Source organism: Natator depressus, chromosome 7 (assembly GCF_965152275.1).
Source record: "Natator depressus isolate rNatDep1 chromosome 7, rNatDep2.hap1, whole genome shotgun sequence".
In the NCBI taxonomy this organism is placed as follows: domain Eukaryota; kingdom Metazoa; phylum Chordata; order Testudines; family Cheloniidae; genus Natator; species Natator depressus.
Window position 1 is genome coordinate 59,438,352 of NC_134240.1, and position 25,167 is coordinate 59,463,518.

General features: G+C 55.6%; 1 protein-coding gene across 2 annotated transcripts; it reads left to right on the plus strand.

Annotated features, from left to right (window-relative positions):
* Positions 1 to 6,303: 6,303 nt before the first annotated feature.
* Positions 6,304 to 24,405, plus strand: TMEM72 (transmembrane protein 72). 2 transcript variants are annotated; one of them, XM_074958593.1, is made up of 5 exons: positions 6,304 to 6,671; positions 19,246 to 19,312; positions 19,634 to 19,705; positions 20,549 to 20,688; positions 20,994 to 24,405. In XM_074958593.1, the coding sequence occupies exons 1-5, from the start codon at positions 6,602 to 6,604 to the stop codon at positions 21,470 to 21,472; spliced, it is 828 nt and encodes a 275-aa protein (XP_074814694.1). In that variant the 5' UTR covers positions 6,304 to 6,601; the 3' UTR covers positions 21,473 to 24,405. The 2 variants fall into 2 exon arrangements, with proteins under 2 accessions (XP_074814694.1, XP_074814695.1); XM_074958594.1 differs by lacking the exons at positions 6,304 to 6,671; positions 20,549 to 20,688 and having other exon boundaries at positions 19,271 to 19,312.
* The last annotated feature ends 762 nt before the right edge of the window (positions 24,406 to 25,167 follow it).

Sequence of the window (25,167 nt, forward strand, 5' to 3'; positions counted from 1 at the left end):
GGGATCATTCGGCCTCGCTCAGTCCAAGCCCACAGAGCTGTGCCCACTGGCCCCACTGGTGACTGGGCCCTGCTGTTCATGGAGGCTGTTCATGACACTAGCTCCCAGCAGCCCTTCCCAGCATGGTTTGGTGGCTGTTGAATGTTTGCGGAAGAGGCTGGGCATGCAGGGGTTCTGATGGGCTCTCGTCCTGGGCATGGCCAGCTCTCCGCTGAGGCACCCACCCCGCTCTGGGACTGTGCCAGTGAGAAGTTGCAGTCTGTTCTGCCAGCAGGGGACTGTGGGGGAGGCTTTTCTTCCTTTGGGTTCAGCTGTCTCACCCTACATGAGTTTGCTCGGGGGTAGAGCAGCCAGGAATCCCTCCTACCCCCCCGTGCGAAGGGAGGGAGCTGTGGGGCAGAGCTTCAAAAATGTTTAGGGGGGTTAGGAGCCTGTGCACCATTGCGTTTTGGTAGGCTTTGCTCCTAAATCCTTTGGGTGCTGTGGAAAATCTTCGCTGTCGAGCCTCCATTCAGAATACCTCCTACCACCCGACTTCCCCACTGTGATGCCGTGAACCGTCCTGGTGCTGAGCACCGCGCCGCTTGCATCGCGGCAGATTGGTAGCCACGGGCAGGCGGGTGGTTGACAGTCAAGGTCCTGTGTGAGCGGTGCCTTGATCCCCTCCGTGACAGAGGCGGCAGGCCTGGTGGAATGTCCCCCCGGAGCGGGGAGCGTGTGGAGGGGCAGCTGCAGGGGCTGGGCCTCACAAGCACTGAATTGCACGCCTTTCTGTTAGAAACCCGATTGATTCATCTTCCTCTCCGAGCTGGAATTCTGCTCACCCCGCCGGGGTCATTGCTCTGCAGCGGCTCCTTCTCTTCAGCCAGGAAAGCTTTCTCCTGCCTTGATCCTCTCCGCGCTGAGAGCAGCCCGCACCGGGGACCAGCCATGGCTGCACAGCAATGATGGGAGCCTGCTGCCACCTTCTGGACACTGAGCAGCCTTGCAATGATGCCCTCCCAGCATGGCAGCATCGGTCTCGCTGGGTCAGATCTAGGTGACTGGAAAGCAACCTCTCGCGGGGTGGAAACCCCACGCCCCGAGAGACGCAGGTCAGCTGACAGAGCCCCGGAGTCGCGCTGGATCAGGGTGGTGGGTCACTTACTGTAACCCCTCTCGTCGGGTCTACGCTGACGCACTGCAGCAGCACTGGGCCGCCACGTAGCAGAGCCCTGGTGCGCCCCCACTGGTGCTCTGGTCTGTGCCCTGGAGCAGGGGCTCACGCGTCCAGCCCCAGCTCCATCATGCGCTGCTCTCCTTTGTGCTCCCCTCAGCTCCAGACTGTGCAGGGCGGCCCCCAGAGGCTGGCGCCCCACAGGGGCTGATCTTGCTGTGGGCTGGGCATGCAGGAGGGGAGCAGTGAGTGTCCAGCTCTGGGTCCCATGCTGTGGTGGCAGCATCGTGGGGGGCAGCTATGCTAGATTGTCATCTCACCCAAGACGGGCTCAGAGCGCCCCCACGCTGCCATTCGTCACTGTCGCTGCGGGAGGGGCTGGCCAATAGGTAGCTTCAGGCCAGGCTGGATGGAATAGTCCAGTCTCTTGCTGGCTGGGCGGGTGTGAAAGGTCCCCCTGTGCCCAATCCACAGAGGATGCGAGTCTGTGACAGCCCCTGCCTGCTTTTAGCTCGGGGGTCCTGCTCATTCCCTCAGGTGTCAGCTGAAAGGGTGGCCTTCGCCCCTCCCCCTGCCCCTGCCCAGCACAGTGGCACAAGGCATTTGTCTAAGAACAGGCCAGGCACTGCAGGTTTCCCACAGGCTGGTTTGAGGAGTCGTGATTGTGCCAGTTCTAATCTAGGAGACATCTGCAGGGCTGGCCGTGCTGCACTGTGTCCTGGGCAGAGTTGGGTCCCAGGACGTGGGAGCCTAAGAAATTCGGGCCTGGACAGGGATGCAGTGTTGCCAGCTTGTGGAATTGTACCGTGACAGTTGCTGGTTTTCATTATGTCCCTTGGAAGCATGTGAATGGGAGAGACTCGGCTGCCATTTTTTTTAAAAGGGGTGTTTCTGACCATTGGGGGTCATCAAGAAAAGCTTGGAAAGGGACCCCAAAATCAGACAGCAAATAAAAAGACCTCAACCTTATTATTTTTTAAATCTCATGGTTTTCGGAAGCCTGATGTCGATTTTTGAAGCTCCGGGATTGGCAATGCTGGGTCAAGGGCACAAGAGGTCAGGTGGGCATTTCCTGGCTCCAGCTGGGAAGGGAATACTGAAATACTGGTCAGATCTACAGATCCAACCTCAGACAAGTGGGGATGCAGCCAGACATCTGGCTCCTTAGCATAAACCCCCCAGGAGAGCTGGTCAGAAAATGGAACTGCTGCCTGGCAGTAAATTCCGACATTTCCACATTTGGTTTTGACCCACAAAGTCGAAATTTTTGTTTTGTTTTTGTGGAATGGAAATTCCAAAATATTTTGTTTCAGAAACATTTAAACGACCAACTCAGGGTGCTTTGAAACTCTTCTAGTGTTTTGATGGTCTCAAAATGCATTGCTTAGGGAGTGCTGAAACAGTATACATTCAAATGTAACCCTTCTGCCCGTCAGAGTTGGCAGCAGCAAGGGCCGGGTTCAATATCTAGGGGTTCCATTCCAATAACTCAATGCAAACCGGCTCGAGCCCCCACCCAGTGACCTGGGACAAATATATACCACCCCCGCTGGGCGCCTCCAAGAGGCAATACTTCCCCTTTCGCAAGCACCTAGTCTGAGTGTAGCAAAAAGCCTTTTTAATAACAGAGAGAAACAATGTGGCATTATGTTGGGGAAACACCACCAACAGGATTCATAACAGAACCCATGAGCAAAAAATCCACCCCAAGCAAATTGGGGCATGCCCTTTCCCTTTTGTTCTTGAGTCCAGCAACCCCAAATCACCAAAAGTCCAATGACCCAAAAGTCTCTGTCTCTGGTCAGGGCAGCCCCAGAGTTCAAAAGTTTATCTACAGAGCTTTACCGCCCAACCTGGGTGGAGATGGGGGTGAAGGTAAGAGGCACCTTATATGATCTGAAGCTGACCGCGCCACAGCTCCACAGGCCTCCGCTCCGCTCTGCTCCGCTCCGCCAGCCGCCCCACAAACTGCTTCGCTCAGCTCCGCTCTGCGGCCCACACGCAGCTCCCGCTGTCCCACGAACTGCTCCGTGTCCCACCAGCAGGTCCCGCTGTCCTATGAACTGCTCCACCAGCCTGTCCACAAGGCACTCCAGCCGTCCCGCAAACTGCTCCACAATATATCTTCAGGCTCCCCCACTACTTAACACAATGCTCAGTGATTTCAGCTCTTAGTCAGCTCAGCTCTTTGTGAAGTCAGCTCGTAGTAGGGGAGCCTCAGTGCTGGTACACTATTAGCCTAAAGTGAGCTCAGCAGCCTGTAACTAGACTTCTAATAAAATCAAAATTAGCTCTGATATTCCACAGTGGAGAGAGAAGGAAGTGCAATTAGCATGTAAGGTCCTCACCAAGGGGCCCATACCACCAAGTATTAATACTTATCCCCAGCCTCTCTATATTCACAGAGTTTTGGAACCCATGACCCTTGCCTAGCGAGTGCTACTTAGTTGATGGTGAGTCCCTCCATCATAACAAAAGGCCAAGTACAGTTCCAAGCACAGTTCCCATAATCAGGGTAATAACAATTGATTCTTCCTGCCCCAATAACAGAGACACTGGGGATCCCACAGCAGCCAAAGTGACCATTTGGGCAGCTATGGCCTCATTCTAGGCGGGGTGGGTGTGCCTATGCAAATGAGATTGGCCCCTGAAGTTCTTTTCCACAACTTGCCACACCTCACCACCAGATGTCAGGGTGGAGCTCATCCTGACACTGCTTACACATATAAAATATGAACTGTGAGAAAGCAGAAGATATTCATTGAAATACAATAATGAAATACTGTCATAGAAAAGATTCAACCAACTGAAAAAGTTGAAATGAAATGAAACAAAACTCTCGACGAAATACTCCATTTCTCTTTCAAATCGGTTCAGAATTTGCCGTTGCAAAACTTTTCAGAATTGACACGTTCCTGAAAACTTTTGATTTCCACTTACCAGTGTTTTTTCTGATGGAAAACTGTTCAGGGGAGAATTTTCCTCCCAGCTCCCAAGGAGCCCTGTGGTGCCGCCGCTCTCTGGTCCTGTAACTGCTTGGCTAAGATTATCTAATGGCATGTAGGGGAGTCAGCAGCGCATCGCCTTCCAGTGGGATTTGGGCATCCAACTCCCTCAGGCTTCTGGGGAAATGACAGCCTGCAAAATACGTGCTCCTGTGCAAAGGCACCCAGTCCTGGTCCCCGGATGGAGCGTTACTGTCCGCACCCCAGCCCTGCCCTTTGGCGACAGAACACGTGACAGTGGGGTGCACTGATGGACAGTGAGGTGAGGTGAGGTGACTCCCCTGACATGACTCAGGGGGTCGGTGGCAGAGCCACGATGGAACCCAGGCATCCTGACAACCTGCCTGAGCTGTAAGCCCACAGTCCCTGCACCACAATTAGCACGAGCGATTGACCTTGGCGAAGGTGGAAGCCACCTTTCCAGAGTTGCCCTGCAGCTGCTGCAATGATTAACCCAGGCCTCCGAAATCACCACTTCCCCAGCCAGCAAGGGGTGAGACGCAGAGACTGCCCCCCTCCCCCACAGCCCCCTGTGCTCCTAGGAATGCACAGTGCCCCCTGGGCAAGGAGCCTTGTGCTTCCTCTGCTGCCTCAGTGGTCCCTGTTGCCTTGTCTGTCCTGGGACAGTGGAAGGAGCCAGTTGAAGGGGAGGGTCAGTCGGGGGTCGCACACACATGCCCCCCTTGGGGATCCACATGCCCAGCTCTGGGGTGCATGACTAAGAGGACGGCTCCTGATCGCCATTTGTGCCAGTCCTTGCTGGCAGTATGCAGCATGTGCTGGCTGGGGCTCCCCTCTGATGTTGGGCTCACAGGCCCAGGGTGCCCTGCATCCAACAGCAGCAGCTGGTCTGCACCATCTATGTGTGCTGAGTGCATCCGCAGTGCCCGGCACTCCCCTGCACCCAGTGCCCACGGAGCCTGGTTCCCCCACTCGCACCCATGATTCGGCCCTTCCCAAAGCCTCTCCCTCGTGCTTGCATTAGGGTAGGGCCATCAGCAGCAGGGCCAGTCACCAGGTAGCCCCACCCCAGGAGAGTTAGCCAGCCCAGCACTCACAGCGCCAGCAGCCACCAGCAGGGAGCTGGGCTCCGGCGCCGGGGGCAGTGGAGTGTTTGAACAACTGCCCTTTGAAACACCAGCCATTCCTGAGGCTATGTGGGCTCGTGGGCAGGAGACGAGCCTGGCAGCGCTTGTTCTGTTTCTGCCTCTGCTGGGCAATCTCTGCACTGTTCTGTGCCCCTTCAGACAGGCCTGTCTCTCCTGGAGTGTGTGCAGCACCGGGCGCAGCAAGGCCCTGAGCTCAGCAGAAGCCTCTAGGTGCTGCGGCAATGCATGACCCCAGCTCATACAGTCTGTGCCCAATGAGCCCCGTGCTTTCCTCCCACACAGCACCTGGTGGGGAACCAACGGGCTGGCTGACGGGAGCGGGAACATGCCCAGCATGCTGCTCCTGCGGTGGCCTTTGCGCTTGGCCTGTTGGCAGCAGAGCCGTGAAATGCCCCTGGCATAGACGCGTTGCTCCAGACATCAAACCACAGAGCCGCCTCTTGGGTGACATCCACCCTCCCTGTGCAGATGCCAGAAGTGACAAGGTGGCCCCCAGGGCATGGTGTAAATGCTGGCGGGGGACTCTGCTCCCAAGAGAAGAACTGGGAGCTCCATGTTTGTTTCTTGGTGAAGCCAGAGCCATAGGGCTGTCCTCAGTGCCAGCCTGGCACGTGCGCCCTGTACGCTCCATTTCCCTGCCCCGCGGCCAGGCTGGCTCTGCAGAGCCAACACAATCCAAATAAATTTGAGTGCCCGCCCTGACCCTGTGCGTGCTTCTCCACCCTGAGTGGTGCTGGGTGCTCCCCCGCGTGTTCCAAGCCGGGTGCTTGGTGCCCAGGGAAATCCTCGGCCAGCAGCCTGACACCACGGATCAGGTGGGGTTTGGGTCTGCGGGATGCCCTCAATCCTTGAGGAACTGCCAGCAACAGGCTGCTGTCAAGCGGAGACCAAATCCCCACATTCCCCCTCCTCCCAAGTGGTTAATCTGAGCTGCCAGAGCTGTGGTGCAGTAAGGCCTTTCTGTGACATTTAATCAGATTGCTCTGCCCCAGCCGGGAGCAGGAGGAAAGGCCCCGTGCCCCCTGCTGCCTGGCCCACCGGCTCCAGGGCCGCTCCCCTGGGCAATCATTAATCGCAGCCCTCCAAACAATGCAGGAAACAAACAAACAGCCAGGAGAAGGCCAGCACTTCCCAGCCCCTCAGGGAGCTGGAGCAGGCAGCGCCGACCGGTTCCCTGTGGTGGCAGCTTGTTCCACTGGCAGCACCTGACCCAGGCGGGGCCTTTGCCTTGGGAAGGTTGGGTGGGGCGGCAGAAGGAGCTGACCAGGGAGGCATGTAGGCTGGGGAAGGAATTCCAGCCGGTGGCTCGAAGGCTTTCATCTCCTGGAGCCATGAAGCACCGGGCCTTTTGGACTGCACTGGAATACACCTGCCGACTGCTGGGCATCTCCACGGCAGCAGGTAAGAGGCAGCGTCGCCCTTTGTGCTCGGGGGAGTCGACAGCTGGAGCAAAGTAATAGGTGGTGCATGGGCATCCGGACGCCTGGGTTCTATTCCTGGCTGTGACTGTGCCACCCTCCCTTCCTCCATCTGCCCATTGGGGATGATGAGCCTTGGGGCCTAGAAAGCGAAACGTGAGATGTTGTTACTCCCCGTTGCTAAGTGTCAGTGGGTGCGTCCTCTGGCAGGTGGGGCTGGTGGATGGGGCTCAGCAATGTCTGGAAGCTGGGGGCCACAGGGACTGCTGCTGGGAAGGAAGGTTAGTTTCCCATGGTATGGGCTGGGGCAGCAGAGTAACCTGGATCCATGGAGGGAAGGTCCTCATGCTCAGTGGAAGGGGCTGCTCCAAACTCTGAGCAAAGCCGGGGGAAAAGCTGTCTTGTCCCAAGCGGGATGAAGAGAAGAGCCCCAGCGCTGGTGAACATGCTGCTGCAGCATTGCTCCTCTGCCTTCCTACTAAGCTGTCAGAGAGCAGATTCAGGGAGCTGTTTGCTCTTTCCTTGCAATGCAAACATCATAGACTCCCCCACCTGTTTACATGGCTCCCTCTGCCAAATGACCAAGGCTGAAGGACCAAATTTTGGTTGGAGGAGGTTGCCTTTGGCTGTGGGTGACATACCAGGTGAGAGCTGAAAAGGGAATATTTGAGCTGGCATCTCCATGGCTGAATGTGCAGAAGATCTCCCCCTGCAAACCACAATGGTGTAGAATAGTCATCGCAGGTAAAACTTGCTGCATTGAAGGGGAGAGTCAAGTGCAGAGGGCGGGGGCGGGAGCAACAAATTCTATTCATGGCACTGGCACCAATTTGCTGGGGCCTTGGGCAAGCCACTTAATCACTTTGTGCCTCAGTGTCCCCATCTATAAAGCAGGGACAATGACACCTACCCCTGGGAGCTGAAGGTGATTGCTTCTGTAATTCTTGGCTGGGTGATGTAGCTGTGCAGAATCTCACTCGAGCCGGCAAGTGGGTCCTGTTGGCAGATCCTGCTTCATTCCAGATGCTAGTTTGCCGGAGTAGGGCATTGCAAACCCGTGTCTCTCAGCATTTCCCAGGTGAGCAGCAGCAGGCTCTGGGAGACACCTCACACTGCCATGGGGCAACAGGGGGCAAGAGACAAAGAGGTCAGCTCAACTAAGCCGACCCCGAGCACAATCCTGGGGCTGAACACATGGACGGACGGCACACAGCTAGAGCGCTGGCTGCTGGCTCTGGAATGTATTCCTCGCAGCTAACTGCGCTGACCAGGCACCGATAGAAAGGGCAATGCTGCAGGGCAAACAGACTGGAGAGATTCTCCCCTCTGGGGCTCTTACAGACTGGCACATAGGAGCAGAGCGGGGTGAGCCTGTGCATGAGACAAGCTGGATCGCAGCTATGCAGACCTCGATCACACACACACGCAGAGTAAGGCTCACACTCTCCCCTAAGGCTCCAGTGATAATAGTGGATGCTTGCCCAGGAGACAGCCCGACCCCAGTGCCATGTGCCAACAGAGGATAAAGAGCTGAAATCATAAGTAGCTTACAATGTTGAGACGTCTTCCTGGAGTGTAATCTCTCTCTCTCTCTCTCTCTCTCTCTCTCTCATGGCGATGGTGTTTACATTGCAGTATCTTGTGCTGTCTTCCCTAGCTCCTCTGGAAATTAGCAAAAGTCAGCACCCCTGCAATGTGGACACTGCCTTGGACGGCGCTACAGAGCCCTGTACTTTTCCATCTCTCCACTCTGGGCTCTGCCCAGTGTCACCTGCCTTCCCCAAAAGACCCCAGCGAGGGGGCTCCATGTTTCATATCTCCCTATGTTGTCTGAGGCTGTCGCTGGAGGGAGGGAGCAGCCAGCTCAGTATGGTGTTCGCTGCCCAATGAGGTACAGGTGGTTTTGCATTCATTATTTTAATGCTAAAAGGGTTGGGAAATGGAGACCACAGGGAAAAGAGTCCCAAGAGCTCAGAGCCGTCCGAACAGACTTGCCAAAGGAAGAGGCTAATGGATCAGCCTCGCTCATAGATTCTGGATGGTGTTGGGGGATTCCATAGATTGGCCCTCCATAGAGTCAGTTGGAGAGGCAAAAAATATCCCCCTCCCCACCACCCCAAGCTCTGAGCACGCTGGCTCCCCATGATTGGTGGAGCCATATTAGTCACTGATCAGGCAGCCCTGTGATTGGTGAAACCATGTTGTTAGTTGATCGTCAGTGATCAGGCAGCCCCGAGACTGGTGCATCCATGTTGTTCGTTGTTGGTTAGTGATCAGGCAGCCCCGTCATTGATGGAGCCATGTGGTTTGTTGATGGTCAGTGATCAGGCAGCCCCGTGATTGGTGAAGTTGTGTTGTTTGTTGATGGTCAGTGATCAGGCAGCCCCATGGTTGGTGGAGCCATGTGGTTTGTTGATGGTCAGTAATTGTGATTGGTGGGAATGGTTGGGAAACCCGAAAGTTTTACAGATTTTAGCACAGATGATTCTTCTGCTGAAAATCCGTACTGGGAGGAGGATTGTTAGTTGTTCCAAATTCTCCTGTTTAAACTGTTTAATTCATAATTTTGTGCCTGTGCCTTAGGCATGGCTCAGATCACAGACAGCAAATAGCCCAAGCAAACAGGCCACCAGGCTGATGATCCTTGGTCCAAACTGTTCAGGCCACACTTCTGAATCAGCAGGAGAGGAGCAGAAATCAGGAGGCAATCCTGCACCATTCACTTGCTGGAAGAAAGATTGAATAAAGAAGAAGATGACCAGTCCTGCTCCCAAGCATGGCCTGCTGGCTGGCTTCAAATTCCCCCACACTCAATTCTGTCTGCATTTTTAGTGATAATCATCCAGGGGCCTGACAGCCCCAGGGCAAAAAACCCCTGCGCTTTGTGCTCAGATTCCCAGAGCATGTCAGTATTGGTGCAAGGGGCCGGAGAACAGCACAGAGACAGAAGTCTTGTACCCATTCACAGAGCCAGCAGGGCAGCCCCCCAGCTCCGAGCTGGAGAGACCACCTCTAAGGAGCACGACGGGAGTTCACTCCTTGATGGTTCGGCTGGGGCAGCTGATCAGCAGGCCAGCTCATGCCAGTTATGATACAGTGTCCCCAGAAACTGGCCTAGGACCCAACATATTGTACAAAGGCATCAGAATAGCCAATGACGCTCCTGACCTGCTCTGGAGTCAAGCCAGTGTCTTCAGTGATTTAGTTGGGATTGGTCCTGCTCTGGGCAGGGGGTTGGACTAGATGGCCTCCAGAGGTCCCTTCCAACTCTGTTATTCTATGATTCTATGATTCAGTTCCCATGGTGATGGTCTATGGTGGGCACATTAGCCGTCAGGAGGCGGTTCTCCTGTACCCAGAGCTAGTGACTCGGAGCTGAGATGAAATGGGTGCAACAGATGTGCCTGGGTCCAGAGGGATGGAAACCACAGATGATACCAGGCATTGCCAAAGACCCCCAAGCAAAGGGCCCATTTGCACTGCATGCCCTGCTGTGCTCCCACCATCAGGGGTCACTGTAAACCCACGCCTGTGAACCAGCACTTGGTGGGAGGGACACACACCCAGCTGTGTCTTGGTGGCTGTGACCATAGGGATAACTGTGCTTACTCATGCCAGATTTTGTGAATGTTGCCACGTCAGCCATCTTGATTACTCCCTTTCCCACTGAGTCAGTCCCTGAGAGTTTTGCCGTGGGGTCAGGAGTTCACCCTGTGCCTCCATGAATCCCCCCACAGGCAAGTCCCAGAGGGTGAGTTACTGACCAGTGACACCCCTGGGACAGTCAGCCCAAAGGGGCGCAGGAAGCTACTGGAAGCAGCTCTTCCAGGCTCAACACCTCCTGCCCAAGCCACCAAGTGTCCTGCCCCATGCAGTCACCAGACAGATCCTCTGCGTTGGCTTTTCGGGCATGGTCATCCTCCATCTCGGCGCCATGTAGACCCACACAGGTGCACTCACAAAGTAAGCTCTGGCTTCACTAGTATGTGGGCCGATCAGGGCCTGGGGGGCGCCGGGAAACCCTCCTGAAAGCCCTGCTGTGCCAGGACCCACCTGTCGGTTTATACAGTGAAAGGGCTTCGCTGTGAAACTCCAGCCTCATCCCCTGTCCACCCTTGTGGTGTGAGTGTGGCACCCCTGAGATCCCAAGTAAAGCCCTGGTCTGGCAGAGCAGATGTGAACCCACAGGACCTTGTAGGTACTTATAGACTGCAATTAACTCACCCCTTAGCCTTCTCTTTGTTAAGCTAAATAGACTCAGATCGCTCAGTCTATCACTATAAAGCAGGTTTTCTAAGCCTTTAATCATTCTCGTGGTTCTTCTCTAAACCCTCTCCAATTTATCAACATCCTTTTTGAACCATGGGCATCAGAACTGGACACGGTATTCCATAAGTGGTGACACCAGTGCCAAATACTTGAGAATCCCCTGTTTATGGAGCTGAGGATCATATTAGCCCTTTTGGCCACAGCATCACACTGGGAGCTCATGTTCAGCTGATTATCTACCATGGCCCCCAGATCTTTTTCAGAGTCACTGCTTCCCAGGATAGAGCCCCCCAGCCTGTAAGTAAGGCCTACATTCTTTGTTCCCATGTGTACACGTTTACATTCAGCTGTATTAAAACAAATATTGTTGCTTCCACCCAATTTACCAAGCTACCCAGATCGCTAGGTGACGTGTCCTCTTGATTATTTGCCCATGCCCCCAATTTTGAGGTATCTGCAAACTTTGTCAGTGATGATTTTGTTTTCTTCCAAGTCATTGATAAAAATTTTAAATAGCAAAGAGCCAAGAACTGATTTCTGTGGGACCCCAATGAAAACACACCCACTCCATGATGATTCCCTGTTTATGATCACATTTTGAGACCTATCAGTTAGCCAGTTTTTAATCCATGCCTATAGTTATACTTGGGGACCCAGCCTACCCCTTAATGCCATGGCTCATGAAGCCACACACAGGCAGCCTGGACAGTAGTCAGGAGCTGTTCAACTACAGGCTGAGCAAGTGCAGAATGGTGGTAGAATGTGCATTTGGACGTTTAAAAGTGCGCTGGTGCAGTTTACTGACTCGGTTAGACCTCAGCGAAACCAATATTCCCACTGTTATTACTGCTTGCTGTGCGCTCCATAATATCTGTGAGAGTAAGGGGGAGACGTTTATGGCAGGGTGGGAGGTTGAGGCAAATCGCCTGGCCGCTGGTTACGCGCAGCCTGACACCAGGGTGGTTAGAAGAGCACAGGAAGGTGCGATGCGCATCAGAGAAGCTTTAAAGACTAGTTTCATGATACAGTGTGAAAGTTCTGTTTGTTTCTCCTTGATGAAACCCCCCGCCCCTTGGTGCACTGTACTTCCCTGTAAGCTAAGCACCCTCCCCTCGTCCCTTCGATCACCACTTGCAGAGGCAATAAAGTCATTGTTGCTTCACATTCATACATTCTTTATTAATTCATCACACAAATAGGGGGATAACTGCCAACGTAGCCTGGGAGGGGTGGTGCAGGAGAGAAACACCAGGAGGGGTGGTGGAGGAGTGAAGGACAAGGACACACAGTACTTTAAAAGTTTAAAACTTTAAAACTTATTGAATGCCAGCCTTTTGTTGCTTGGGCAATCCTCTGGGGTGGAGTTGCTGGGGGGCCGGAGGCCCCCCCACCACGTTCTTGGGCGTCTGGGTGAGGAGGCTATGGAACTTGGGGAGGAAGGCGGTTGGTTACACAGGGGCTGTAGCGGCGGTCTGTGCTCCTGCTGCCTTTCCTGCAGCTCAACCATACGCTGGAGCGCATTAGTTTGATCCTCCAGCAGCCTCAGCATTGAATCCTGCCTCCTCTCATCATGCTACCACCACCTTTCAGCTTCAGCCCTCTCTTCAGCCCTCCACTTACTCTCTTCAGCCCGCCACCTCTCCTCACCGTCATTTTGTGCTTTCCTGCACTCTGACATTGTCTGTCTCCACGCAGTCATCTGTGCTCTGTCAGTGTGGGAGGACAGCATGAGCTCAGAGAACATTTCATCATGAGTACGTTTTTTTCACCCTCTAATTTTAACTAGCCTCTGGGAAGATCCTGTGATCCTTGAAACACATGCAGCTGGTGGAGAAAAAAAAAGGGACAGTGGTATTTAAAAAGACACATTTTATAGAACAATGGGTACACTCTTTCATGGTAAACCTTGCTGTTAACATTACATACACAGCACGTGTGCTTTCATTCCAAGGTCACATTTTGCCTCCCCCCACCACATGGCTAGCCCCTCACCCCTCCTCGTGGCTAACAGCGGGGAACATTTCTGTTCAGCCACAGGCAAACAGCCCAGCAGGAACGGGCACCTCTGAATGTCCCCTTAAGAAAAGCACCCTATTTCAACCAGGTGACCATGAATGATATCACTCTCCTGAGGATAACACAGAGAGATAAAGAACGGATGTTGTTTGAATGCCAGCAAACATACACTGCAATGCTTTGTTGCACAATGATTCCCGAGTACATGCTACTGGCCTGGTGTGGTAAAGTGTCCTACCATGGTGGACGGAATAAGGGTGCCCTCCCCAGAAACCTTTTGCAACGGCTTTGGGAGTACATCCAGGAGAGCCGTGAATGTCAGGGCAAATTAATCATTAAACATGCTTGCTTTTAAACCATGTATAGTATTTTAAAAGGTACACTCACCAGAGGTCCCTTCTCCGCCTGGCAGGTCCGGGAGGCAGCCTTGGGTCGGTTCGGGGGGTACTGGCTCCAGGTCCAGGGTGAGAAACAGTTCCTGGCTGTCGGGAAAACTGTTTCTCCACTTGCTTGCTGTAACCTATCTACAACTTCATCATCATCATCTTCCTCATCCCCAAAACCTGCTTCTGTGTTGCCTCCATCTCCATTGAAGGAGTCAAGCAACACGGCTGGGGTGGCTGAACCCCCTAAAATGGCATGCAGCTCATCATAGAAGCGGCATGTTTGGGGCTCTGACCCAGAGCGGCCGTTTGCCTCTCTGGTTTTCTGGTAGGCTTGCCTCAGCTCCTTAAGTTTTATGCGGCACTGCTTCGGGTCCCTGTTATGGCTTCTGTCCTTCATGCCCTGGGAGATTTTGACAAATGTTTTGGCATTTCGAAAACTGGAACGGAGTTCTGATATCACGGAATCTTCTCCCCATACAGCAATCAGATCCTGTACCTCCCGTTCAGTCCATGCTGGAGCTCTTTTGCGATTCTGGGATTCCATCATGGTCACCTCTGCTGATGAGCTCTGCATGGTCACCTCTGCTGATGAGCTCTGGCCAGCGTGGCAAGCTGCAGGTGACCATGCAAACAGGAAATTAAAATTCAAAAGTTTGCAGGCCTTTTCCTGTCTACCTGGCCTGTGCATCTGAGTTGAGAGTGCTGTCCAGAGCGGTCACAATAGAGCACTCTGGGATAGCTCCCGGAGGCCAATACCTTCTAATTGCATCCACAGTACCCCAAATTCGACCCGGCAAGGCCGATTTAAGCGCTAATCCCCTTGTCGGGGGTGGAGTAAGGAAATCGATTTTAAGAACCCTTTAAGTTTAAAAAAAGGGCTTCATCATGTGGACGGGTGCAGGGTTAAATCAATTTAACGCTGCTAATTTCAACCTCAACTCCTAGTGTAGACCAGGGCCCAGTGCTCCAAGACTTACAGAAAATCAACATTAACAGTCCAGCAATCTCCTCAGCCAGCTCTTTTAAAACTCTTGAATGCAAGTTATCTGGACTTGCTGATTTAAAATATATAACTTCAGTAGTTTCTGTTTAACATCCTCCAGAGATACTAGTGAAATGGAAAGATGGTTATCCTCACCATGTGATAAGACAGTTTCAACTGTTTTTTCTCCAAATACAGAAGAGAAATATTTATTGAATACTTCTGAATTATTATTGAAAATTCTAGGATTTCCATCTAGCAGTGGATCGACACCATTGTCAAGATTATTTTTGTTCCTAATATATATTTAAAACTTCTTATTGTCCTTAACTGTGCTGGCCATTTATGTCTTCTTGTGTCCCTTTGCTGCCCATATCAGTTTTCTACAGTTTCTAACTTCTGATTTATATTCATTATTAACAATTTCCCCTTTCTTCCATTTGGAAGTATAACAGGCTTGTGTGCACTGCTCCCCACTGCAGGAAGGAACCCAGAACTGAACACCTGTGTTTCTTACTCACTGTTGACGGTGATTCTCCTTTAGCCGGAGTGGAAGGGGTGTGTGATTTTTGGAGCAGGAGGATTTAGGTTCTAGCCACGTTTGTATCTGGAACCTAGCTGTGCTCTCAGCACAAAGCTCATTGACTCAGCTGGGACCCACACAGTGTGTGGTTGTGTTGTGCATTACACACTTAGGGAGTTATGCCACAGGCTTGGGAGACACTTCTGTTTTCACATCACACATCAGCCTTTTTGAGGATCAGAGCCCCCTGCAGCCCCTTCCCCCACATTCGCCATCCCAGGAGCACACTCATCCTGCCCTTCCCTTCAGGGGTTAACGAGGCAGGCTGGAGCTTTCCTGGGAGTTCAGCTCCCAGGCCCCAGTTGCAAGCCAAGGAAGGGTCTCAATGTGCTCAGGCCTTTAATCCACCTTAGTGCATAATCCCCTGCCTGGCTGTGTGGGCCGAGGGGCCGCACCATGTAGCACGGAGCGACAGCTCATTCCAGGCTGCTAAGCCGCCTGCCCATCTTTGTGCTTTCTGTTGTTTAGTAAGTGGCATTATCGCCATGGCTACAGCCACTATTAACATAGCTGGCATGGTTGGCATGCTTTCTCCTGCCGCTACTGATCCTCCCCCCAAGGTAGCCAGGGCTGGGCTTGGTAGGGGCAGGAGGCCGAGGCCAGTGGGATTGGCCCTTCCAGTAAGGACAAGCACTGTACAGCAGGGGAGGAGGCCAAGAAGTCTGGCTAGGTGGTTAGGGCCAGGAAGGCGAGGAGGCTAAAGCGAGCTGGATAGACTGAGGTGGGATCTTCTGAGGCTGTCACTGTTGACCTGGTGGGAACAAAGTCAATGGGTCTTGGCTTGACCCCCTGCCCCCACGAATGGAAAATGTTTATCCCTCTCTATCCTTGTGTGCTGAGGGAGGGAGAGACCCCGCCAGGGGAGTGGGGGAAGAAAGGGGGCAGCAGGTCTGTGCAGGGCAGAGCCTGAGGAGATGGGCAGGGAAGGGGCTCATGGCCTCATGCTGCGAATGTGCCCATGTGCATCAGGTAGAGATGGGCCCTGGGCCAAACTGCAGGATCCACATTCCCCAGCTGGAGCCAGAGCCGGCCTCCAGACTTTGTGCTTCAGTCAAACCCAAGTGGCGGGCTCAGCTCAGGGCAGTGGGCCCGTGACACGTGGATGGTCAGACTAGTCCTGCTCTGTGGACGTTGGGCTTGGGGCCATCACTTCCCTGTCATCCAGGACTCACGTGGCTCCTGAATCAGCAACGACAGCAGTTTAGGCAGCAGCAGAGCGGGCATCTGCCTCCTGCCCAGCTCGCCCTGCCCCAGGAAGGTGGGAGGCTCTGGCCAAATCCAGGCAGCATCGGCAATAGGACAGTCCCCCTGCAAGAGGCATTGGCCCGAAGCCGCGCAGAGGTAGCCAGGGCTGACCCAGCTGCCTGCTGCCTGGCACAGCTCTGTGACAATGTCCTGGCAGGCACCATGGGAAGGCAAGCAAACTGCTCTGCCTCCCGTGCAGCCACAGCACAGGGCACTGATGAGCCAGCATCCGGGCACCTGCGAGCCAGCCCCTCCCCTGGCCTGAAGCACCGCAGTGCCCGGCTTCGCCCTCCGCTCCTGGGCAGCAGAGCAGCCTCAGGGAAGGGCTTGTCCCTGGGGAGCCTGCTCCCACTGTGAGTCCCTCAAAGGCCAGGGCTGGCCGGGATCAGAGCCAGACAACGACATTTAATGCCACTTTGGTTGAGCTGTGAAGGAGGCTGCTAACCTAGCTGTGTGGACAGGGGCCAAGCACTGTCACACCCGGGGCAGGTCATTTCAAATGGCTAGTGTGCACTATAGCAATGTCTGGAGATACCAGCCAGGGATTGGCTGCCCACCATGCCCGGCGCTGCACACACACCACCAAGGAAAGCACTGGTCCTGCCTCACACAGCCAGTGCCCTCGGCACTGCCTCCTGCAGTGATTTGCAAACGTGTGTTAGGTGGTTATGGCTGGCTGCTCCCGCTTTAAACACAGTCAGACAGAGAGATCTCACTAATGTAGTACCCCATCACACACACACACACAGATCTCACTAATGTACTACTCCCCCAGTCCACACACACACAAAAGCATCACACACACAGTCTCTCACACACAGTCTCACAGATACATCGTCTCACACATACAAATAGTCACACACATGAGAGTCGCAAACATACACCCAATCTCACACACACACAGTGTCACACTCACTCTCACACACACACACACACACACGCACATGCTCATGCACATAGCAGACTCCTCTGGGTCCTGCCATGGAGTCATGAGTTTTCATGGGGCCCTGTGGCTACAGCCCATTTCCCACAAAGCTTTCCCATGCGGGCTCAGCACCAGGGCACTTGTGCCAGCCCATTCCCAAGGGGGAGGCAGCCTGATGCCCTCTGCCATGCCCAGCCCGGCTGAGTCTCTCTGGCCCTGGTGTGGCCCCAGGGCCCTAGTACCTGTGGGCTTCCCCAAAGGCTTCCCCAAAGGCCTTCTGGCCTCCACCCACAGACGGTCGCTGGGGAGTAGCTCAGGCTGGGGCTGCTTGTGCAGGAGCAGTGGGTTTTCATGGCACTCCCCTGGCAGGGAAAGGGAGGGTCCCACTGTGCCCTGCCACACCCTGCACCAGGTCCGTCCAGAAGCCAATGCAGCCCCAAGTGGCTGGGGCAGGAGAAGGCACCTTTTGTCTCTCAAACCCTGCCCCCAGGGGTGGTAGCAAACCCTGCAGGGCAGGAGTGGCTGCAGCCGCCATGGGATGCTGGCAGCGCTGGCAGCTGGAAGGGGCGCCTGCAGGGGTGAAGGCCGAGTGCAGAGGCCAAGGTGGCTACTTAGGCCTGCTCCCTGCTCTGGCCAGGTGTTGTAGGCTGAGTGGTGCGTGGGACTGGGCTGCTGGCTAGGTCGGGCAGCTTGTCCCCAGGCTGCCCAGCAGAGACAGGCCCAGCTGCAAACTCCAGCTCTTGCTCCAGAGCCACACTTGAGGCCTGGCCCTGCTGGTGCCTGGGACTCAAGGCACATGAAGGGCCCGAGGTGGGTCAACTCACTCACAAGCCTCATGGCCAGCCCACAGCAGCCAAAGCATCCCTTGGCTCTACCCCGCCCCCAAGGCGCACCCTCAGGATAGGGTTGCCATGTGTCCGGTTTTCAACTGGAACGCCCGGTCAAAAAGGGACTCTGGCAGCACTGGTCAGCACCGCTGACTGGGCCATTAAAAGTCCGGTCAGTGGCACAGCGGGGCTAAGGAAGGCTCCCTGTGGCTCCCGGAAGCAGCAGCATGTCCCCCCTCCGGCTTCTACGTATAGGGGCAGCCAGGGGGCTCCGCACGCTGCCCCCGCACCAAGCGGCTCTGCAGCTCCCCTGACCCCCTACTGCACCCCAACCTCCTGCCCCAGCCTTGATCCCCCTCCCACCCTCCAAACCCCTTGATCCCAGCCCAGAGCACCCTCCTCCACTCCAAACCCCTCATCCCGAGCCCCACCCCAGAGCCCGCACCCCCTGCCAGAGCCCTCACACACACCCCTGTGCCCCAACCTCCTGCCCCAGCCCAGAGCCCCCTCCTGTACCCCAAATCCCTCATCCCCATTCCACACCAAAGCCCACACCCCCAGCCGGAGCCCTCACCCACCCTCAGCCCAACCCCCTGCCCGAGCCCGGAGCCCCCTCCTGCACGCTGAACCTCTCACTTCTGGCCCCACACCAGAGCCCTCACCCCCTCACTCCCTCCCACACCCCAACCTCCTGCCTCAGCCTGGAGCCCCCTCCCATACTCTGAACCCCTTGGCTCTATCCCCCAGCCTGGAGCCCCCTCCTGCACCCCAAACCCCTATCCCTGGCCCCACCCCAGAGCCCATAACCTCAGCCGGAACCCTCAACCCCTCCTGCAACAGCCTGGACCACTTGGAGCAGGGGATAGTAGCCCCAGCCAGGGTGACAATCCCCCCCCCCATGCAGGTACCCGCTATGCCGCGGGGTGCATGCACACAGCTGGGGAAGGGCCGACAGTGAGACCACGTTTCTGGGGCTGGTGATCCTTTGCCATGATGCGCATGAGGCCGTTCCCAGTGAAGGGTGCCACAGAGACTCCAATGCTCATTGAGCACCAGGGAGTCCCAATGCCCTATGCAAAGTGGGGGGAGCTGCAGCACTACCCCATTAGGGAAACTGAGGCATGGAGTGCTTCAGTGATTAGCCTAAGGTCTGTGGCAGAGCCAAGGACAGACCCCAGCCCTCTTGGCTCCAATCCTCTGCTCTAACCACTGGACACTCTGCTTTCGCTCCCCACCCCCACCCACCCAAGGGCCCCGTGAAGAGCAGGCAGGGCAGTGCTGGGGTGGGCATTACCATGACTCCAATGTTGCCTTCTCTCTGCAGTGCTGGTTGGAGTGGGAGCGGAGACCCTGCAGCGCGGGCAGTTCCAGAGCCTGGCTGTCTACCTGCTGTGAGTATCGCTGGGGTTACCGTGGGGAGTGGCTCTGCCGTCAGGCCGAGTGGCCCTCTCCTGGCTTCACCGTGTAGGAGTCTGGGACCCTGTGAGACATGGGGCAGCTCAGCCCTGCAAGCTCAATACAGCGCTGCCTGCCCCCGTGGATCTGGCAGGGGCCGCAGCGCGCCGTGACCTCCCCTGTGCAACGGCTGAGCAGGGGGAGCTGAGGCTCTGGAGCCCAGCTGGCCAGCACTAGGTAGAGCCCCCGAGCCCCAGGCTGGCCCCGCCGCCCCCATGGCTGTGGCCAGGCCTGGTCCTCATGGTCCTCCACTTCAGTTTCTCAGGGGCAGCGGTTTCCATCTGCGAAGTCTCCTTCTTCGTCAGCCTGCTCCTGGGCATGTGTATCAGGTGAGTACTCCCTGCCCACGCCCCGTGTGTCTTGCCCATGCCCACACCCTGTGTGCCTGCCCACACCTCTATACACTCCGCCCACCCCACACCCGTTGCACCCTGTCCATGCCCTCTGCTCACCCTGTACCGAATCCCCATGTGCCTTGCCCATGCCCCCTGTGCACCTGCCCACCCCATACCTACACCCTTGTGTGCCCTGCCCATGCCCCCCAACCATTTCCCTTGTGGACTCCACCCACCTCACATCCCCACCTCTGGGTGTCCTGCCCATGCCCTCTGGGTACCCCACACCCATACGCCCCTTATGAGCTGTGCCCACACAGCCCTCATGCACCCTCCCATATATCCCACCCACACTTCCATGCATCCTGCCCACACCCCTCCCCCTGCTTCCCCTTGTCCCTCACCCACATTCAGCTGAGGGCACAGGGCTGACCAGGTGGGGCTGCAGACCCACCTCCAAGGGAGCCTGCCCCCTGCTGCCCCCTGCTGGCAGCACCAAACCCTGCTTGCTAGCTATGCTGCTGCCCCCAGGGCCTGCATGTGTCACTCACACTTTCCTGGCCTCTGCCTCAGGGACTGGGCACCCATGGTTGTGTCCCCGGGCTTGTGGAATGGGTGAGAATGCTTGGAGCTCAGCCCTGTGCCCCCTGCACTCCCTGGACTCCATGGACCACTCAAGCCTTAGCCAGCCCCATGTCCAGGCCTGGCCTGGTGCTCTGAGTTCTGGGGCCGGTGGGCACCAGAGGGGCATTCAGACCCAACCCTGCCAGCCATGTAGCTCTGGTGCTGGTGACCGACTCTCCCTGCCCAAGCCCACGCCTGCCCCTCTCTCCCCAGCTACCAGCCAGGCTCCCTGGCACATACCTTCTGGAAGCGAACCACACAGCCAGCAAGCTTCCAGAAATTCCTGGGCTATGTGCTGCTCTCAGTAGCCTGCTTCCTGCATCCCGTCCTGGTCTGGCACGTCACCATCCCCGGTGAGGAGCGCGCTGGGGCCATGTACAGCATGGGGGGCAGGGGAATGGGGTAAGGAGGTGGTTGCCAGGCTGGGGTGGCATGGCCCAGCTCTGATGGGACAGGATGCCAGGCTGGAGGCCATGGCCCGGCTGTGATGGGACCGGGGTGCCAGGCAGGGGGGGCCATGGCCCGGCTGTGATGCGACTGGGATGCCAGAGAGGGGGCCATGGCCCGGCTGTGATGGAAGGGAGGGGCCATGGCCCAGTTTTCCTGGTGAATCCTCCCCAGCTCTTTGCCATGTCTCGTCTCTGGTGCCTTTTCCCAGGCTCCATGCTGGTGCTGACTGGCTTGGCCTACTTCCTGCTGAGCAAGCGGAAGAAGAGCCCGGTGCGCCGGGAGGCGCGGGGGCCACTGGAGCAGTATGTGGACCCCTGTGCCACGGCTGCAACCTCCACGTGCTGTGGTGACACCGAGCAGACCTTCACCTTCCCCGGGGGGCGCCGAGAGCAGCGCGCCTCCCTGCTCGGCCAAATGAAGAGCATCCTGAAGGGCAGTGAGGACAAGGGTGCTGGCTGGCTGGCTGAGCCCGCCCCAACCCCTCCCACCCCTGCTCCGCCCACCCCGGCCCCGGGCAAGCAGGTGCACTTCCAGGAGAAGCTGGTGAGGATCATCCCCTCTGTCAGCGAGAGCCCGGATGAGGCGGAGAGCGAGGCTGAGGAGACCACGTCCGACACAGCCCCAATCCTCGGGCCCACAGAGACCCCGCTCCTTGTCACGCCCCTCAGTGCCACAGGTCTGTTCTGAGCGCTCACCCACCTCGTCCGCAGCCTGGGGCGAGTGGCAGCAGCCTGGAGCTCCCCACCTGCTGGCCCGGGGCCTGGCCTTAGGGCTCAGACATGCTTCCCCTGCAGCCTAGGTGCCATGGGCAGAGCTGACCCATCTGGAGCAGGGCAGCCCCCGCCAGGTGGGGTCCTGGTGCCCGGGAGCCCAGCCAACCCCCCACAACTAACACTTGCTGCTTCTGGCTGGAAGGCGGGGCTGGCGGGTGCTGTGCTAGCTCCCGGGGCTGGCTGCAGCGCTGGCATTCAGGGAGCTGTCCTGGCTACTCACCTGCTGGGGCTGGACCAACCTCTGGGCAAAGCCCTTCGGTTCCCATCTTTATCTGGTGGAACGGTTCCTGGGACTTTATCAATGTGTGTTCCAAACCCTGCAAACAGGGCAAACAAATCCACTTCCTAGTTTTCTGGGTAAATATCAGAGTTAATCCTGCGGTGGGAGCGGGGGATGGAGAAAGAGCACAAAATCAAGCCCAGTTAGAGTGGTGAAGTGACAGCCCTTCCATGCTGTGGTTTATGTCGTGAGCTGTACATCAGCTGTGTCTGTCTGTCTGTCTTTCACTCTATTGCCTTCCTTTAACAGACAGCCTCACATTCACACTGCGCTTAACTTACTATCAACAGAGAGGCGTCTTCTAGTGGGATGGGTTGGATTTTCTTAACCTAATCACTATTTCCATGTACTTGAGCAGTCCAAAATTCAGATGAAAACCAGTTAAAACCAAATAATAGCTTTGGTGAAACCCTGGGCACCCCCCCCACACACACACACTCGCCATGGGATCCTGGCAGGCTCTGGCCATGTGTCAGTACCCCCTGGGCACCAGCCAGCCCCGCACCGGCCCCACCCCCGTGGGATCCATGCAGGCTCTGACCCGGTGGACTGAACCAGGCTCTGCTCAGCGTATTTCCAGGACAGCGAAGCCTTCGCTCTCAGACATTTTCCAGCCGCTCCATGGATATCTGCTCAGTGCTAGGCAGTCGGTACCAGCAGAGTCTCAGCATCCGCCCTGGCCCCCCACCCTGCTGCTGTGTGGCTAGCCCTGGGCCATGCTCCCCAGCCAGCTGGATCTAATCCCCAGCCCCATGGGCCTTTGGCTTTCTCACAGCAGCATCGCTGATAAGCCACAGGGAATGGAGCCAGCCTAGGGCTATCAGATGACATCTCCCACTGCTCCCCCCAGGGGCGGCTGTGGGGTCATGCGGGAACAAGGGACACAGCACTCCCACCAGCCTGCTGTTTGTAGGAGAGAGCTGGTTGCCTTAGTCCCTGCAGCCATCCCCCCTCCTCCTGTGTCCTAGAGCATGGCCCTGGGACAGAGTGGGGTGGGTCCATCTTCCAGCGCCAAGGTCTGCCGTGCCCTGCACAGCCCAGGGGAGCAGCACCTCCAGGGATAGGAACTGGGGATTGACGACCAGGGTCCAGCCTGGGTTTGGTCACAGAGATCCCCTTGGGACTGTCGCCTGATGTGCTGAAATTACCTCTGAGTCCATTTTCCCTGCCAGCTTGGGACTCCAGAACCCTGCCTTGTTGAGCCAAACATGCAAGCCTGCTGCAACACAGACCCAGGATCTGGGCCATGCCCCCAAAGCTGCAAACTTTAACTAAAAACAGTTCAGCAGGTTATCTGTTTCCAGCACCCAGACACCCAGCTCCCAATGGGATCCAAACCCCAAATAGATCCATTTTACTCTGTATAAAGTTTATACAGAGTAAATTCGTAAATTGTCTGCCCTCTATAACAGTGATAGAGAGAGTTGCACAGCTATTTGCTCCCCCAGGTATTAATCACTTACTCTGGGTTTATTAATAAACAAAAGTGATTTTATTAAGTATAAAAAGCAGGATTTAAGTGGTTTCAAGTAATAACAGCCAAAACAAAGTAAGTCACAAAGCAAAATAAAACAAAACACGCAAGTCTAAGCCTAATACATTAAGAAACTGAATACAGGTAAACCTCACCCTCCGAGTTGTTCCAATAAGCTTCTTTCACAGACTAGACTGATTCCTAGTCTGGGCCCAATCCTTTCCCCTGGTACAGTCTTTGTTAGATCCAGCAGACATCTCAGGTGGTAAGGAGGGGTTTTCTCATGACTGACAGCCCCTTTTGTCCTGCTCCACCCCCTTTTATAACTTTGGCACAAGGTGGGAATCTTTTGTCTGTGCTTGTCCGCACCCCCGCCCCATCAATGGAAAAGTACAAGGATTAAGATAGATTCCAGTATCATGCGACATGGTCACATGTCACTGTAAGACCCCCTAGTCTCCATTCTTCCTGGGTTGGCCCACATATACACAGGAAGGCTTGCAGGTAAACAAACCATTTACAACCAATTTCCCTAGTCAATGGGAGCCATCAAGATTCTAAACCACCATTAATGGCCCACACATTGCATAATTACAATAGGACCTCAGAATTATACTTCATATTTCTAGCTTCAGAAACAAGAATGATACGTGCATACAAATAGGAGGAATATTTCAGTAGTTTCTAACCTTTGTTATGATTCCTTACAAGAGACCTTCTGCAGAAAGCATATTCCAGTTACATCATATTCACACTCATAAGCATATTTCCAAAAACATATGGAGTGCAACATCACACAGACATCCCGGGGGAGAACAGAGGGCCTGAACCCGAAAGAATCAGCAGTTGAATCACCCGATTGTGTCCGGTAGGAGTGGAGCGAGGCAAGGCTTTCGTGAAAGCTGGGGACACGCCGGGGATGAATGTCCTTGTGAAACATGTTAACACCATGGGCAGAATTACAGTCGCTTGCTGGTGGGCTGCTTTAAAGTCAATGCCCAAATGCGGGGAAGTGCAGGCGGCTGTCGACCTCTCTCCAGTGAACTGGAGCAGTACAGAGTCAAAGCAATGGAAGCCTGTATCCATATGAACGTGCAGAGGATGGAAGAGCCATGGGTCGGCTTGCCTCTGGGATGGAACAGCGAAGTTTGGGAAATACAAGAAGAAGCAAAAAGCATCCAGCGCCGAGGGATCACAGGGTGCAGCACCCTGCGAGCCTGTGAAGGTCAGGTCCCCTTGTCCCCAGGGCTGGAGATGCCGGTACCTTGATGTGAGTAAGAAAACAGCTTCATCAAAGAGTGTAACTGGCTCCAGTGATGTTTTTGTCACCAGAAAATGGGTGGAGTTTGGTTTGGTGGTGACAAGCCCTGGCGCGTCTCCCAGCTTGGTATCACTCACTTCTCTGCTCTTTGTGAATAAACGTTGCCTTGGTTTCCCTCCCAACCAGCCCAGTGCAGTTACACTGGAGTACTTGGAAGTCCTTCAGCTAACCCGCCAGGCTGGGGTATTCATGCACCATCTATCCCAGTGTGTCAGCTATGTTCCCTGAGGGAAAGCTCCTCGCTGCCCCACCCCTCAGGCGGTCGCTGACACCAGATGGTGGGTGTGGGAGGCTGCCTTGGGACTGGCACGAAGGGGCTGGAGAGCAGAGGGGCCTGGCCCCCCAGACTGGGGGTCCTGGATCTGAGCCCCTCCCCACCAGGGCATGGCTGTGCCAGGCTGACCCCTTCGCTGGCTCCTGCAGGGATGCTGTGGGGGGCTGGAACAGTGGATCACAGACCAGCTTGGGGGATGGGCTCCATGGCTGCTCCCCCTCACCCCGTGGCTGGCCAGGGTCGCAGTCACTTGCTCACCT